This window comes from Microtus oregoni, unplaced genomic scaffold, assembly GCF_018167655.1.
Source record: "Microtus oregoni isolate MIOR12 unplaced genomic scaffold, Mior012 000045F_ref0000178, whole genome shotgun sequence".
In the NCBI taxonomy this organism is placed as follows: Eukaryota; Metazoa; Chordata; class Mammalia; order Rodentia; family Cricetidae; genus Microtus; species Microtus oregoni.
Genome location: NW_024543219.1, coordinates 3,493,400 through 3,511,127, shown reverse-complemented (window position 1 = coordinate 3,511,127; position 17,728 = coordinate 3,493,400). Strand labels below are relative to the sequence as shown.

General features: G+C 41.3%; 1 protein-coding gene across 1 annotated transcript in view; it reads right to left on the bottom strand.

Moving 5' to 3' along the window:
• Xpo4 (exportin 4) overlaps positions 1-17,517 on the bottom strand; it is an 88,919-nt gene extending 71,402 nt beyond the window's left edge. Inside the window, exon 1 of the mRNA XM_041634080.1 lies at positions 17,183-17,517. Within this exon, the coding sequence (XP_041490014.1) occupies positions 17,183-17,251 (69 nt within the window). The 5' untranslated portion in view covers positions 17,252-17,517. The remainder of the gene's footprint in view (positions 1-17,182) is intronic.
• Positions 17,518-17,728: the final 211 nt, after the last annotated feature.

Sequence of the window (17,728 nt, the reverse complement as noted above, 5' to 3'; positions counted from 1 at the left end):
TACAAGTTCTGTCCTTTCACCTGCAAACTGTTCACACCAGGAGAACAGAATGAGCTGTGTTTCAAGGTTTCTATCATTAACACTGCATTTAGTCAGCACCACCCACTCACAGCTGTGTGTACAAATCAACACGAGGTTACCTGGGGAGTGTCTGGATCATTTTTTCCTCTCATGGTCCTTATGCTAGCTATTTTATAAATAAAAACTCCTTCTACAGCTAATGAGGCTAAACTACTGCACTACTCACTTTTATAAAAAGTAAGAGTATGAAGATATTAATGTATAGTATAAAATGTAACCACCTATTTGGATATTATACACACAATAAAATCACCAGATCAACATATGTGGCAGGACAGAATATACTTTAGATTCCTAAATCCAGAGCTATAATTTCTTTATTGAAAGAAAGCTGTTGTTCTGTACGTTTGTTGCCCCAAGTAGGCTGACGCAGAAAGATCACTTGAGCACAAGAGTTCAAGAGCATCTGATGATGTAAGAATGTAAAGTACTGGGCTGGAGAGACGGCTCAGAGGTTAAGAGCACTGGCTGCTCTTCCAGAGGTCCTGAGTTCAATTCCCAGCAACCACATGGTGGCTCACAACCATGTATGAGACCTGGTGCCCTCTTCTGGTGGGCAGGCATACATGCAGACAGAACATTGTATACATTAATAATAATAATAATAATAATAAAGAATGTAAAGTACTGCAGTTTTACACCCACTGTTTGAAAACTTTATTGCACACTCATGTACAGATGATTAAGTGAAGTTTTAAAATGTACTTTTTTTAAAGATTTATTTATTAATTATGTATACAGTGTTCTGTCTGCATGCATCCCTGCCCACCAGAAGAGGGCACCAGATCACATAACAGATGGTTGTGAGCCATCATGTGGTTGCTAGGAATTGAACTCAGAACCTCTGGAAGAACAGCCAGCGCTTTTAAACTCTGAGCCATCTCTCTAGCCCTTAAGTGAAGTTTTAAAGTGTAACTAATGAATCAGTATTTGATCAACCACTGTCTGTATATTTTATTAAATTGTATATTTCTAATCACATTTTTTAAAGCTGAGAACTGGTTAGATGTTTATTCTCCTGAAGGTATTTTTAAGATAAAGCTTCACCATAGCCTGTAAACTTGGTACATACATGTAGTTTTTGATATTTTTTGTTGCATTTGAAAATCTTGTATATGGTAAAATGGTTTTATACAAAATACTAAATGATAGAAATTGTATAATCATGTAAATAAAAATATTAAACAGTAAAAAAAAGAATATGTAGACTCAACAACTATAAAAGTCCTTTAATCAAGTCCAAATGGATCAAAGACCTCAACATAAAGTCAGCCACACTGAACCTCATAGAAGAGAAAGTGGGAAGTACACTTAAACGCACTGGCACAGGGAACCACTTCCTAAATAGGACGCCAGCAGCACAGACACTGAGAGAAACAATTAATAAATGGGACCTCCTGAACTGAAAAGCTTCTGTAAAGCAAAGGACACGGTCAATAAGACAAAACGACAGCCTACAGAACAGGAAGATCTTCACTAACTCCACATCAGACAGAGGTCTGATCTCCAAAATATACAAAGAACTCAAGAAATTGGATACCAAAAGATCACATAATCCAATTAAAAAATGGAATACAGACCTAAACAGAGAACTCTCAACAGAGGAATCTAAAATGGCTGAAAGACACTTAAGGAAATGTTCAACATCCTTGTCATCAGAGAAACGCAAATCAAAACAACTCTGAGATTCCATCTTACACCTGTAAGAATGGCCAAGATCAAAAACACTGATGACAACTTATAATGGAAAGGTTGTGGGGAAAAGGGAACACTTCTGCATTGCTGGTGGGAGTGCAAGCTGGTACAACCCCTTTGAGAATCGTCACTGTGGCGATTTCTCAAAAAATTAGAAAACAACCTTCCTCAAGACCCAGTAATAGCCGGGCGATGGTGGCGCACGCCTTTAATCCCAGCACTCGGGAGGCAGAGCCAGGCAGATCTCTGTGAGTTCGAGACCAGCCTGGTCTACAGAGCTAGTTCCAGGACAGGCTCCAAAGCCACAGAGAAACCCTGTCTCGAAAAATAAATAAATAAATAAATGAAAAAAGACCCAGTAGTACCACTTTTGGGTATATATCCAAAGGATGCTCAATTGTGCCACAAGGACATGTGCTCAACTATGTTCATAGCAGCATCCTTTGTCATAGCCAGAACCTGGAAACAACCTAAATGCCCCTCGATCGAAGAACGGATAAGGAAAATGTGGTACATTTATACAATGGAGTACCACACAGCAGAAAAAAATAACTTTTCAGGAAAATGGATGGAACTAGAAAACATTATTTTGAGTGAGGTAACCCAGATACAGAAAGACAATTATGACATGTACTCACTCACAGGTGGTTTTTAAACATAAGGCAAGCAAAGAAAGCCAGCCTATAAACCACAATCCCAGAGACCTTAGACAACAATGAGGACACTAAGAAAGACTTACATAGATCTAATCTACATGGAAAGTAGAAAGTAAAAAAAGACAAGATCTCCTGAGTAAATTGGGAGCATGGCAACCTTGGGGAAGGGTTAAAGGGGGGAGGGGAGAGACATGGAGGGGAGCACAGAAAAATGTAGAACTCAATAAATATCAATAAAAATTTTTTTTTTAAAAAGTCCTTTAAAACGACTTCCAAACAGTAAATTATTTCCACCAGTAAATTCCAAGAAGTCTGTGAAGATGGCTCCCTGTTTAAGAGCACTTGTGGGACCAAACGCTCACAAACCCAATACAAAAGACTGATGTTTCTGTCCCCAGCTTCACCATCCTACCAGCACAGACAAGCAGATCTGTTCACAAAACCTGGTAAAAAGCGACAGTGACTCAAGTCAGAAGAACCCAAAACTGGGTATCTGGAGATTATTTACCAATCCAGGGGTTAAATAACATGCTTAGTTTTTAGTGGGCTGAATATATATGGGGTTCAAAGACTTTGAGCAGCATCTGTTCAGAATGTATTTGACAAGGACTATATGCTTAGCACCATGCCAGAGCTAGTAATGCACTTACGTGATTCTACAAGACAAGACAGGAATTAACCAATCACAGAGTTCATAAACCCTGCATCCACCAGTTTATTCTAATCGCTTCTACTGCCCTGCTGCTAAGCCTTTCTTCGGAACAGTCACCAATTCCAATTCCCATTCTACAGACCTCCAGTTCTTTCCCTAGGAAGCCATGACTGTTCTAAACTATCAGTAATAGTCATAAAGTTATAATCATTATAAAACTGTCTGGTAGAATGCTAATTTTACATATTAGCTCATTAGTTCCAGGAATATCCTTGTAGGAATATCCTTGTAGGAGTTATCTCTCTCTTTTAAATGGAGAAATCAAGATTTGGAAATTGTTAAATTCCCAAGACAGCCAAGTCAATAAGAATGTGACTTCAAAGTTGCCGGGCAGTGGTGGCGCACGCCTTTAATCCCAGCACTTGGAGGCAGAAGCAGGCAGATCTCTGTGAGTTCGAGACCAGCCTGGTCTACAAGAGTTAGTTCCAGGACAGGCTCCAAAACCACAGAGAAACCCTGTCTCGAAAAAGCAAAAAAAAAAAAAAAAAAAAAAAAAGAGACTTCAAGTACACATCAGTGCATATCCTAGAGGTAAACTGAGGAGTTTTGCCTCTCTTAACTAGCAGAAAATGCTAACTAACATTCTGGCTTCCTATACATATTATTATGTACAATTCATGAAAGACGGAAGACGGGACACTAAAGTCGGACTGAATAATCAGGTACTATTTGTAGACAGAAAACCACACTATGAGAGTAAAAGAGAAAACATGGTATGAAGTTATACTATAAAGATCTAATTAACACTTTGTTAGCTTTTTTAATAGATGGTTTCATGCTCTAATTACAAAATGACAGATGTGTCACCCAAACACACAAATATTAGTAGCCTTTGATTCAATCAGTGAAGATTTCAATGAGAATTTGTTCAACTTTCATTTTCTTGAACATTGGGCGCTTAGAACTGTTCCTATCTAAATTTAAAACTACTCATAAAGGATAATATGTTTTGATACTTTACATTTATTCTATTATCCTAGCATCTAGGAGTCAGAGGCAGATGACCCTTTTGAGTTCTAGGCCAGCCTGGCCTATATAGAGAGACCTCATTTCCCAGCACTAGGGAGGCAGACAGATCTTTTTGTTCAGGGCCAGCCTGATAGTGAGTCCCCTCTCAAAAATTTAACAAACAAAACCAACAAAACCCAAACAATTAAATAAATAATAAACTTACTTATCCGTGTTTCATAGTGCTCCATAAGAAGTTCTCCGGATGGCCCTGATTAATGCCTCAAGCTCCTCAGTACTTACTTCAAAATTGTCCTTCCTACCAACTATGTCTTCCTCTCAGACCACCCTTCTCAGACACACTTTCTTCCAGAAGTGATCTTATTCTTACTCTCAAAGTTTAAAAAATAAATAAAATATCAAGAGCCAAGCTGGGTAATACATGAGACGTATCTGAACACCTCCCAGGATGCTGAACTCTCCATGTATCCACCTTTGCTAAGACTCTTCATTTTCTACCACCTTCTCCAATGCATTGCAAAATATTCCTTACAACTTTGTCTTGATTCGTGTACCCCTTTCCCACACAGCCTTACATATTTTCTCATCTTTCCTCCTCCATCTTATCTTAATCTTTTCCTGACTGCAGACAGTTCTACACTATCTCCTAACTCCTTTACACAACTTAAACCCCACTTTAATGACAAGAAGGGACATACAATCAGAGAAGCCTGGCTTCCAATCCCCTCTGGGCAGCATAGTCCAAGGGAAATCTCAAGGATAGATACTTATCTGCCTCTCAGAGGCTCCCGTTGGCAATGAGAAGTCAAGGACCTAAGCCCTACTACACTTAAAAGAAAGCATGCAGTACTCTCAAAATTAACAGTAATGCAACCCTGTTAAAATCTCAGCAGTCCTCATCCATGAGAAGGGCTAAAAGCTTGCCAGACACAGACACTTTAGAAAGAATGGTTAAAATTCAGAACCAGCATTAGAGCAAAGACTTTTAACACACGCACTCATTCTGAAGCAAAAAAAAAAAAAAAAAACATGCAGAGAGAATCCCCAGGAACAGACCATGACCTAAGTAAGACACATGGGTGAGGAAAGCAGACTGGCCAGGCTGCCAGTGCAGTAACAACTAGATAATCTACACATTTCATACAAAGTAATAAATTCACTTTGTACACAGGAGAATTTAAGATTTAAAATTGAAACATTAATAAAATGTTAGGAAGAAAACACAGGTTTGTCAGGGCAGTAAAAAAAATAAATAGCAAGTACAAATCCTTTTTCAAAATTAATAAATTCAACTATCACAATTACTCTTCTAAATATTAAAGTCACTGTAAGTAAAGTAAAATATCAGTCAATCTTTAGAAGAGGGAAACTGCATTAAAATTAACACAGGGCTATTCAGCAAAAATTGAAACTCTAACAAAAGAGTAAAATACACAACAAAAACTAACACTTTGTAATTAATTCTTTTAAGTTGTTTTTTAAAAGGATCAGTGAGACAGCCACCAAGTCTGACAATCTGAGTTTGATTCCCCAGGACCCACGTGATGGAAGATAATCATCCCTGCAAATTGTCCTCTGACCTCCACATATACTCCCTGGTAAGAGTATGCCACACACATACACACTAAATAATTAAGATTTTTAACAACACTTTAACAAGATGACACCTATGCCCTCCACATTTGAGCATTTTCTTCTACTGCAAGACAATCCTGACTTTAGTTATAGAGCAATGCACCTGCTGAGTTTCTCTTCAGTAGGAGCAGCTATAAAATTCATTCCAGCCAATATGAGATTAGCAAACTTTTGGATGGAATTTTCTAGAGGTGATTCAGGTGCAAATACATCTTTTACTTCTCCCTTGAAATGGCATGCCTCGTGTAGCTCTGCTCACTTCCTAAAGCCATAAACTAGAAGATGGAAGCCCCTCCCCCACTCTAAGAGATTAGGAAAACAGTGAGACAAAATTCTGGAGCACTTGCTGGCATCTAGAATCACTCACCACAGCAACACCGATGCTAACTCCAGACTTTACGGAAAAGAAAAATAAAGCTATCTTCAGCTCACTCCTTCCACAAAGTGAGTCCCGGAGACCGAGCTCAGCTGGTGACTTGGTGGCGGGTGCCTTTACCTACTGAGTCTTCTTGTCGGTCCAAAGCTATCTTTCTGAAAACACTGTTCTTTGAGGACTTCGTGTTCTACACTGTCAAATCCAACCCAAGTAAATCAAAGTGTAATAGAAAAATGGCTAGTAATTGTGCTAGGGAACTTAGAGTAGGAAGTAAAACCAACTAATAAACACAAAAAATACTCAAAATCAGGTATAGCAGTACACACACCTGTAATACCAGCCCTCAGAACACTGAATCAGGAATAGAGTGAGTTTAAGGCCAGCCTGAATGACAATGTGATCATGTCCTATCTCAGTGTTTTGCAAACTACTCTGGGCAGGACATGGCTCTTGTCCTCTTGAAATCAGAGCACCTATAATTACCTGCACAAGACCTTCAGAAGACGAGGCCCACTATTATTTCCCTTGTGGAAGGACTTGGTAGGTCCATAATGCAACTTGCAAGTAACATACATGGAGTGTACAAGGACCCCTCCCCATAGCTCACCTTGCCCCTCCTCAAGTATACAGAAACCACTAGCAGTTGCTGAAGGAGACAGACTTTTCTTTTTCTGTAGATTCCCAAAACTTGTCCATGCTCCTGTAGCAGATTCTCACTCATGGCCCAATTAAACTCAATGGTTCACCAAGGTACACTTGGATGGAATAATTTTTTTTCTTTTTGGTTTTTCGAGACAAGGTTTCTCTGTAGTTTTGGTGCCTGTCCTGGAACTAGCTCTTGTAGACCAGGCTGGCCTCAAACTCACAGAGATCCACCTGCCTCTGTCTCCCTAGTGCTGGGATTAAAGGCGTGCACCACCACCGCCCAGCTGGAATAACTTCTTTGGTCTGTCTTTTGGTACCTATCCAACATGAGCAGAAATCTACCTTCTTTGAAAAAGTTAACACAATACTCAGCCTCCTAAATGCTGAGATTTTAGGCATTCACTTCCACACACAGCTGATAAGTACCTTTAAAGATATTGTACCTTTGTAGAAGAAACATAAGCTAGGGAATAATGTTAAAGGGAGCTTCAATTATATTTTTCAGAAGACTAAACAAAACACACTAAGATTTGCTATGTAGAAATTGGGCACATTCAGGTGATAGTGGCACATGCCTTTAATCCCAACACTTGGGAAGCAGGTAGATCTCAGTGAGTTCAAGGCTAGCCTGGTCTACAAAGCGAGTTCCAGAGAAACCCTGTCTTGAAAAACAAAAAAAAACAAAAAACAAAAAAAACCTAAAAACATCCAGAAATTGGGCATGTGGATATGTCAGAGAATCTACACGCTTTTCAATTAACTTGAAACCCTGTATTCCACTCCCCATCAAACAGCTAATTGCATATTTTAAGCAACTCTCTGGCTAAAACCACATAAAAACAATAGAGTACCAGTAGGTCAAAAACAAATACATCTCACATTATACAACCAATTAAAGAATGATGACGCACACCTTTAATCCCAGCACTCAGGAAACAAGACAGACAGATCTCTGTGAGTTCGATGTCAGCCTGGTCTACAGAGTAAGTTCTAGGACAGGTTCCAGAGAAACCCTGTCTCAAAATACAAAAACAAAACAAGACAAAAAAAGAAAGAAGGAAGGGAGGGAGGGAGGGAGGGAGGGAAGGGTACACAAATGGTCTTAGGATCAGAGTTCACTTCCCAGCACCCATAACAACTGCCTGCAACTCAGAGGATCTGATGCCCTCTTCTAGACTGCACAAGCAACTGCACACATGCATGCATCCATAGGCACCTGCACACGTGCATACATTCACACAAACAATAAATAAAAGAATAAAAATATCTTTCTCACTCTCTTTTAACAAAGTAAGCACTCTTATCCAGTCTGACATAATTACTTCAGTGTCAAGAATACAGGGCAACCTGTTTTGCTAAAATGGTATCCAAGAGGCTGCAGAAGGGACCTGGTCAGTAAAGCGCTGAGTTCCATTTCCAGCACCTACACAAAAGCTGCATGTCGTGGGGCACATTTGTAAACCTCCGCTTGGGAGGCAGGGAGAGTCAGATGTCTGGACAGCCAGCAGAGCCTAATCATCCCCTGGTCCTGACAAGAGACCCTACCTATCTCAAATAACATGCGCGTGGGCTGGCATGGTAGTGCACACCTTTAATCCCTGCACTGGGGAAGCAAAGGCGGGTGGATCTCTTCACACTCCACACCAGTCAAGGCTACACAGTGAGATCCTGCCTCAAAATAAACAAATATAACAAGTGGATACACAAATGTGATAACATATTTTCAGCTTTGAAACTCAAAATAAGATATGTTAAAGATAGATGTCTCAAAATAAAGCTATGCTAAAAACAGATATATATTAAACAATGATTTTTTAAAAAATCATTTTTAAAAATGATTTTTAATCATTTAATCATATTTTAAAAAAATCAATGTTTGATCATTATGTGCTGTGGGATAACCTCTCTGTATGCTGTGAATATGTTTTATTACCACTGGTTAATAAAGTTGCTTTGGCCTATAGCAGAGCAAAATAAAGCTTGGCAGGAAATCCAGAGATACAGGGAGAAAGAAGGTAGTAGAGTTGGGGAGATGCCAGAAGACACCAGAGCAAAACGATGTACTAGAGAAGAGGTAACACCAAAAAAATCACATGGCAATACACAGATTATTAGAAATGGGTTAATTTATATGTAGCGCTAACCAATAAGAAGCCTGAGCCATGGGCCAAGCCATTATACTTAATATTAAGCCTGAGAGTAGTTATTTATTCGGGAACTGGTGGACTGGAGAGAAACCTCCAGTTACAACTGTTTTGTTTGTTCATTTGTTTTTTTAGATGAGGTCTTATAATGTAGCCCTGGCTGGTCTGGAGCTCACTATTTAAACCAGGTGGGGTTTAAACCCACAACTCACTTGCCTCTGCCTCTCAAGTGCTGAGATTAAAAGTATACACACCACCGGGTGGTGGTGGCGCACGCCTTTAATCCCAGCACTCGGGAAGCAGAGGCAGGCGGATCTCTGTGAGTTCGAGGCCAGCCTGGTCTACAAAAGGTAGTGCCAAGACAGGCTCCAAAGCTACAGAAAAACCCTGTCTCGAAAAACTAAAAATAAATAAATAAATAAATAATAAAAAAAAAGTATACACACCATAACCAATGTGATCATTCTAATTGTTTTATAAGTCTAAAGATGAAATTTATATTCATAAAGCAACAGATTATGTCCATCTTCTCTTTAGCAATGTGTGTACTACTGATATTTTATAAAGTACTATGTTTTGAAGATGCAAAACCAAGAAAAGGAGCCAGAATAAGAATATATGGCCTGTTAAAAATGGATATCTAGAATCCATTACTAGTGCATCTGGACAGTGGGGATGCCAACTAGAAGAAATAAATCAGCATATTTCAAATAGGGATCAGTAATTTACAAAACAGAAGATGAATGCAGAGATACACAAAGACATGTGTTGTACAACACATAGCCACTATATAGGGTGCAAAGGAAGTCCTGAGTGAATTTTATGTGTTTTGACATGGGCACAGACTGTTGCAGACCAATTAGCCCATGGAAAACAGACAAAGCCATTTACCCGCCAGTCTAAAGAGAAATAGTAAAGCCTTTCTTGGGAGTCCAAGTATAGCTTATGAACAATGTGTGCCAAAACTAGACGTTGTAGCTTCCTCCTCCCGGATATTTACAGCCTGATATTGCATATGTACAGAGACCTCCTACCCAAACTGGCTAGCCCCTCCCGCTGTGTGATACCTAATAAACACGCTGAGGTCCAGTTTGAAGTGTTAGGAGAGTGAAAACATTAGAGAACCCCACTTTACCCTAGCTTCACTGTACATGTGTCTGTGTGTCTGTCCTTAATCCCCTCACTTCCTCTAGCCAGGGTTTTAGGACCCAAGTCATATTGGATGTGACACACTAGCACATGTGTTGTGTACCACTGCAAATGTCAACAGCCTCTTATGGCCACACTGAGAGCAAAGCAAGTACTGGCAGCTCACAGTACTAGAGTTAAGTCGATAAGTATTTACTGAGTACTCCAAGACTGTCTTGATTTCATATGCTTTGATGTGAGGTTATATGATACATTAAGGTACAAAAACCAGCTATAATTTATAAAGCATTTACTATGTGCCAGACATTATACTAAGCACTTTTAACATAAATTACTTTTATAACTCTCAAGGCATCCTATTTTAATTTTTCTTACCTTTATTTGTGTAGGGGTGTGTGTACCTCAGCACACCAACTTAAGGAGTTGGTTCTTGCCTTTTACCATGTGGGTCTCAGGAATCAAACTAAGATCATCAGGCTTGATGGCAAGAACATTTAGTTGCTGTGCTGACCCCTAATTCTGTTTTATTCTTTTTATGATTTCATTGTCCTAATTTATTTAATTTTGTAAGATTTATTTAATTATGTATAGGAGGGGTCTCTGTGCGTGTGCATGTGAGTGCAGGTGCCCTTGGAAGCCAGAGGCATAGGATCCCCTAGTGCTGGAGTTAAGGGAGATTGTCAGTCACCTAGCATGGTGCTAGAACCTGAAGTTACATCCTCTTTAAGGGCAGTACCTGTTGGCCACTCAGCTGTGCCTCCAGTCCCATTCATTACTCTATTTTAGAGGACACTGACATTAACTGACTTGCTAAATATCACACACACCATCATTGTTGGAGTAAAAAAAAAAAAAAAACGGATATTCCAGACCTTTTACTATTCCATGATTTCAATAACTTCCACATGTGCCTACACACACACACACACACACACACACACACACAACTTTCCTATGACTACTCCACCCGGTAGGTAAAAGCAAATAATTTTATAATTAAACATGACTATATTACAGATTACAATAGTTTTGATTAATTTGTAAGATGCATGTTGAGAAAATAAAGTCTCAGCCTGTCTGGGGAAGTAGTCCTCAGCTTCCCCAAATATATATACAGTCATTTCCCCCTCACCAGTTATGCTGGCATTAAAAAAATTAAGATTGGGCTGGAGAGATGCCTCAGAGGTTAAAAGAACTGACTGCTGTTCTAGAGGTCCTGACTTCAATTCCCAGCAATCACATGATGATTCACACCCATTATAATGAGATCTGGTGCTCAGAACCCTATATACATAATAAATAATTTTTTTTAAAATTAAGATTAATATACTCCCCACCCCAGTCTTGTTCGGATTCTCACTCACCACCTCTGTTGACAGTCTCACAACACCCACAACTCCCAAGACCCACCAATGGGCAACTCAAGGTAATTATGGTGGTAAAAGGACTTAGTATATATAGGCCATAGGATCCCACTCCCTTCTGCATTTAGTCATTCATTTTCTTCATTCAACATAATACTAAAGCAACTGCTCTATGACAAGCCTCGTGCCAGATGCTAGTATAAACTGTCAAGGGAAAGCAAGCAGGGTCCCCAAACTTAACATATATTAAGAGCCTAACAGCATTCGTCAAGTAACACGTAGGCAGTTCTGAATGTAGGGGTATACAGCAGATGAACCTCACCTTCCAGTTGGCAAAGGAAGGCTTCCCTGAAAAGTGAAGAACACTCTTCAGGAAGAAGAAATTGTCTATGAAACGCCTTGTGTTAGGATGAAAAATAGAAGAATAAAAAAACCGCAGTGGCCAGAGAGACGTGCAGTAGGAGAAGTGCACTATGAAGCTTGGCAAGGAGGACCTTACCCAAAGCCTGCTGTTAACCTTTGCAAGAAAAACAGGTCTGCTCCAACCTGAGAAATCGGTCTCCGGACTCTACCGCGGCACTGCCTGCCTTCCTCTACTGGACAGTCTGCTCAAATACAGCAGTCACCTCAGATGACTAGCAAATGCCGTGCGAGGGCTAGAGGTTGACTGCCTCCCTCTACTGCTTTCCACCTTGTCTTTTTGAGACAAGGTCTCTTTTTGGATCCAGAGGTTACCAAATGGCTAAGCTGGCTGACCAGCAAGCTCCAGGATCTATTTGTCTGTCTTCCTACTTCTGCATCTGGCTTCAGAGGATTTGAATGGAGGTCCTCATGCTTGTCCAGCATGCACTTCACCAACTAAGCCATCTCCCTGCCACATTTTATAATAAATACTTAACAAGAAAGTGCTTTGTATTTTACAACTTTTATCAGCACTTCCAAGCTCCTTTTTTTCAACATTTTCATTTGTAGTGGGCCCTGCAAATTATGTAGGCAGCCCTAGTAGAAAAACAAGACAGTTAGTGGGAACAGCTTTACAGCTGGAATGTAAAGCAGGGGCAACGACTTTGCTGAGCTTTCAGACCTAAAGGTCTCAGCCACTGAAGACCAGGGAACAGAATGAAGTATTGCCTATTTAATCAGGACTTCTCTAGGCAAAGCAATGGAATCTGCAATTTTAACAGTCACCCAAGACTGATTATACACATTCTAAACTCTGAAAGGCTCTACTCTGAAATATTGTTATTTTAGAGCCAACTTGACTTCCCACAATTACAAGTGAATAGAGAAAAATCCCCATCTCTCTTTTATTAACTATTTCTCATTTGAAAGGCATTTTTCTCTTTGTTGATAAAATTATGCTAAACTAGCACAATTACACAAATCTGTGAAAATAAAATAACCTGACCTACAAAAGCAAAACTACAAATCCAGCCTTAGTGTGAGCTATGACACACTTCTAGTTTTCTTTAAGGTAAAAAACATGATTTGGAATTACACAATATATATGAATATGTATGTATCTGACCATTACCTGGTCACCCCAAAATACATACAACTGCCAACTAAAAAAATTAATTCTGAAACAGGTAGTGGTGGAACACACCTTAAATCCCAGCACTTGGGAGGCAGAGACAGGCAGATCTTTGTGAGTTCGAGCCCAGCCTGCCTGGTCTACAGAGTGAGTTCCAGGACAGGGTCCAAAGCTACAGAGAAACCTTGACTTCAAAAACAAAACAAAACAAAAAAACAAACAAAAATAGTTCCAGGGGGGTTGGGGAGATGGCTCAGTGGTTAAGAGCATTGCCTACTCTTCCAAAGGTCCTGAGTTCAATTCCCAGCAACCACATGGTGGCTCACAACCATCTGTAATGAGATCTGCTGTAGTCTTCTGGCCTGCAGGCATACACACAGACAGAATATTGTATACATAATAGATAGACAGACGGACAGACAGATAGATAATAGTTCCAGGACAAGCTCCAAAGCTACATAGAGAAATTCTGTCTCAAAAAAAAAAATAGATAAAAAGGAAAACCACAGATTGTGTGTTGTAAAAGTCAGTGGAAAAGGTCAAAGCCTATTTAAACTGTTATGCAGATTACATAAGAAGAGAGAATGGGGTGGAAAAAAATAGTGTATTATTTACTTAAAATAGTGCATTCCATTTTTCTTCTATAATTTGTGAGTCATAAAATATGTATATTCAACATCAAGTTTTCACTACATTTAGGTAACCTGATTAAATTTGACATCAAGAAAACACTAAATGAAGAGAATGTTATTAGCATAGAGTATGGTTGGCTTTACTCTGTAAAATATCTACCAACCTCTGGGGAAAAAATGTTAAATTCCTCAAGCAAAAGGCAACACCTTATACTGAGGGACTCTTAGGTGAGCCAATTAGGGTGCATGATGTGAAATTCCCAACAAATCAATAAAATTGTGCTTTTAAAAAAGGTCAACAGCCAGGCGGTGGTGGCACACGCCTTTAATCCCAGCACTCGGGAGGCAGAGGCAGGTGGATCTCATGAGTTCGAGGCCAGCCTGTTCTACAAGAGCTAGTTCCAGGACAGGAACCAAAAGCTACGGAGAAACCCTGTCTCGAAAAATAAAAAAAAAAAAAAAAAAAAGGTCAACAACCTGAAACTTTCTAAAAAATTAATTTGGGAAGCATATTTAACTACTTCTCCAGGCATACATTTAATCCCAGCACTCGGGAGGCTGAGGCAGCAGGGAGACAGAAAATTCAAGGTCAGTGTGGACTACGCAGTAAGTTCCAGGACAGGCGCTCTCAAAACCAAATCATGTTTTCCAGCATATGTGGTGGTCCCAAGCACTTGGTGGCAAAAGCAGGCCAGCCTGATCTACACAGGGAGTTCCAGGCCAGTCAATGCTACAAAGTGAGACCCTACCTCAACACAACAAAAACCAACCTTTTTCCCCATTTCCACCACGTTTTCAGAATAGATAACTTTACTTGTACACACATGGCTAATTAACAACAGCCCTTCATCATTCTGGCTCATCTACCTTCAAATTTACTTTCCAGCAGGTAACTTCTTGGTAGTGAATTAAGCAGTATTTACAGAAAACATCTATTAACACCTTTCAGACAAAAATCATTCCTTATGCCAGATAACACCTTAACTTTTTTTTACATGTATTTTGTGCGTACTCACAAAGCTTTTCCCAGTGACCCACCTCACCAGCCTCCTTCACCTGTCACCCTGGAGGTACAATACTTTATTCCATATCTTTAAAAGGCCTGATTATAAATGTACCACTACAGAAACTTTCCAACAAAAAAGACAATGTAACAGGATAATTAATATGCTGGTTTTGAGAAGCAACATGTTGAATAAAAAAATTCAAAGGAATAAAGCTCATGCCTGTGATAACCAGCACTCTGAGGCCGATGCAGGACCACTAGCCAGCATGGGCTACCTACATAATGAGTTCTAACCTAGCCTATGCTACAGAGTAAAGAGTTCAGAATTCTGAAATGGGGGTGTCTGGTGAACTGAGTTGTGATCAGTCTCATCACTAATTTGCTTTGAATATCAGTTTCTCTCAACAGTGCAAAGCTGCTACAGGGATTCATAAGATAGGACCCAAACTCTAGCAATCAATAGAATATTAGTACCATTTTCTTACCCACATATAAACATTGTGATAAAAACCAGCCTTACCAGGAAAGAAAAGGATGCATTGCCAAGCACAAATACTACATTCCATGAGGCCAATGACGTACACCATCAAGTAACCTATCAACTTAAATACTAGAGCACTGCTGTGTTGTTTAATCTAATACAAAAATACCCCTAACTCCTCAGAAACTTTCAGGTATTATGGGGACGCTGTATTTGGAGATTTTACTAAACTTTTATTTTTTTATTTTTTATTTTTTTTGGTTTTTTCGAGACAGGGTTTCTCTGTGGCTTTAGAGCCTGTCCTGGAACTAGCTCTGTAGACCAGGCTGGTCTCGAACTCACAGAGATCCGCCTGCCTCTGCCTCCCGAGTGCTGGGATTAAAGGCGTGCGCCACCATCGCCCGGCTTACTAAACTTTTATTAAGCTTAAGTTTTTATTTATTTATTTATTTATTTATTTATTTATTATGTATACAATATTCTGTCTGTTATGCCTGAAGGCCAGAAGAGGGCGCCAGACCTCTTTACAGATGGTTGTGAGCCACCATGTGGTTGCTGGGAATTGAACTCAGGACCTTTGGAAGAGCAGGCACTGCTCTTAACCACTGAGCCATCTCTCCAGCCCCCAAGCTTAAGTTTTTAATCCCAAATCTTTTAAGGATTTATTTATGAGTTTTTATCTGCATAGCCTGTGGATGTCAGAAGATGTCATTGGATCCCCTGGAAGCAGAGTCAAGGATGGTTGTGAATCACCACATGTGCTCAGGTCCAGGTCCTCTGAGGAAGCCACAAGTGCTCTAAACTCCTGAGCCATCTCTCCAGCCCCTCCTCTCACCTTCCAAAAGCTAAAGCATCTGATACTGTATATGAAGACAAAACTTGACAAATGGTACTAATAACAACGCTAGAATTGGTTCAAGCATTATTTTTAAACGTTTTAACATTTGTTTTTAAATTCTGTGTTTATTTCCATGTGTGGGTAAGTGCATGTTTGGAACTGGAGTTACAAGTGGATGGAACCACCTGACATAGGTGCGGGGACCCCACTCAGGTCCTCTGGAAGAGCATCGTGTGCCCCACTGAGCCAGCTCTCCAGGCCCTAGCTAAAATTTTCTTAAACATGATGCTCAACACAACTAACCTAAAAGTAAGAGTCCGGGTACCAAAAAAAAAAAAATCGGGCTGCATTCAATTCTTAGAAAGTCTAAATCATTTTAAGTTTTAAAAAAAAGGACCTATAAATTTCAAAAATAATAATCTACAATCGCAGTTGTCATAATTTACAAAAAGAAAAATGAAAGAAATCAAGTTGAGTCAGCAAATGTAAGACACACAGTTTACTGAGTAACCGAATGAAGTTTATCCTTACTTTTGCTCCCTGTGTAGAATACTGTTTATAATCCTGACTCGTCCTGCTCAAAACACCCTCATCAAGCTATGTGAGACTTATGTTACCGAGTACCACAGAGTCAGCTTTCCAATACTCGAAACGCACACGGAGCTCGGTCCTGGACCAAGTTTGGCCCCAACGACCTTGGTCCTAAAGACTCGCCTCCCTCCTTCCTGCCGCTCCGCTCCGTCCACGTGCCGGCTGCGGTTACCCAGAGCTGCCTGCAAGTCAGGCAAAGAGCTAGGGGACCCGATGCACGAGGGAACAAGGGTTGCGAAGAGCACCCAGGCTGTGCCATCCCTCCCCTAACAGGATCAACTACTCAGCGTCATGCACACAGTCCCAAGACTGTACCCTGACCCAAGTCCTGTGGGCTCACCCCAAGCTCCCTCCCGTGCCTTGCTCTGCTACCCAGTCTGCCCAGGACGGTATATATAGGGCGAAGCAGGAGGCACAGGAAACTTTCCATGCTACACCACTACATCCCTATGCCAGGCAGAGGATAGGGCAGCCAGGGAAGAGGACAAGCTCTAGAAAGTAAGGGACCGAGACAGGAGGAAAGTAGGATGGAGAATCCTGCGCCACGCCACCACCACTTCGGGGTTCATCCCAAGGCCCTTCCCGGCAGCCAGGCCAGCGGACAGCAGGCCTGCCGTGGTCGAGCCAGCCGGAGTCCCACGGATCCTGCGGTACTCGGGGCCCAGCGTTCTCACCATCAGAACTTTGGCCGCGTTCTCCAGCTGAGCGATCACTTCTGGGGGCCCCAGCGCAGCCGCCATCATGGTCTCTCTTCAATGACGCGCCATGCGCTGCATTATGGGAGCAGGCGCCGCGGCCGGCCAATCGCCGCCGCGACCCCGGCGCCTCTCGCGCCTCCGGGGCCGCCGCAGCCGCCGTCGCCGTCGTGCCCTCAGCGGTCTGACAGGACCGCCGAGTCCTGAGCAGCTGGCAGGAGAGGCGTGAGCCGAGTCGCGGCGCTGGGGTGAGGGCGGCGGCAGCCAACACCGGACGAGGCCGGGCGGTTGACTCTGTCAGCCGCGGCCGGGCATCCCGCGCTGCTCTGGGCTCTGCGCATGCGTGGTTCCCGGCGTGCGGGGCCCCGCGGTCTCGAACTCTCGCCGCGCAGCCCATTAGGTGCGGGGCAACGTACGGGTGGGTGTCCAGCCGGTGCGGTACCCATCTTGTCTCCGGCGTGGAGCAGCATCTCGTAGCCTTGGAAGCGCTCTACCGCTGCTTTCCTAAAGGTGCACCTACACCCA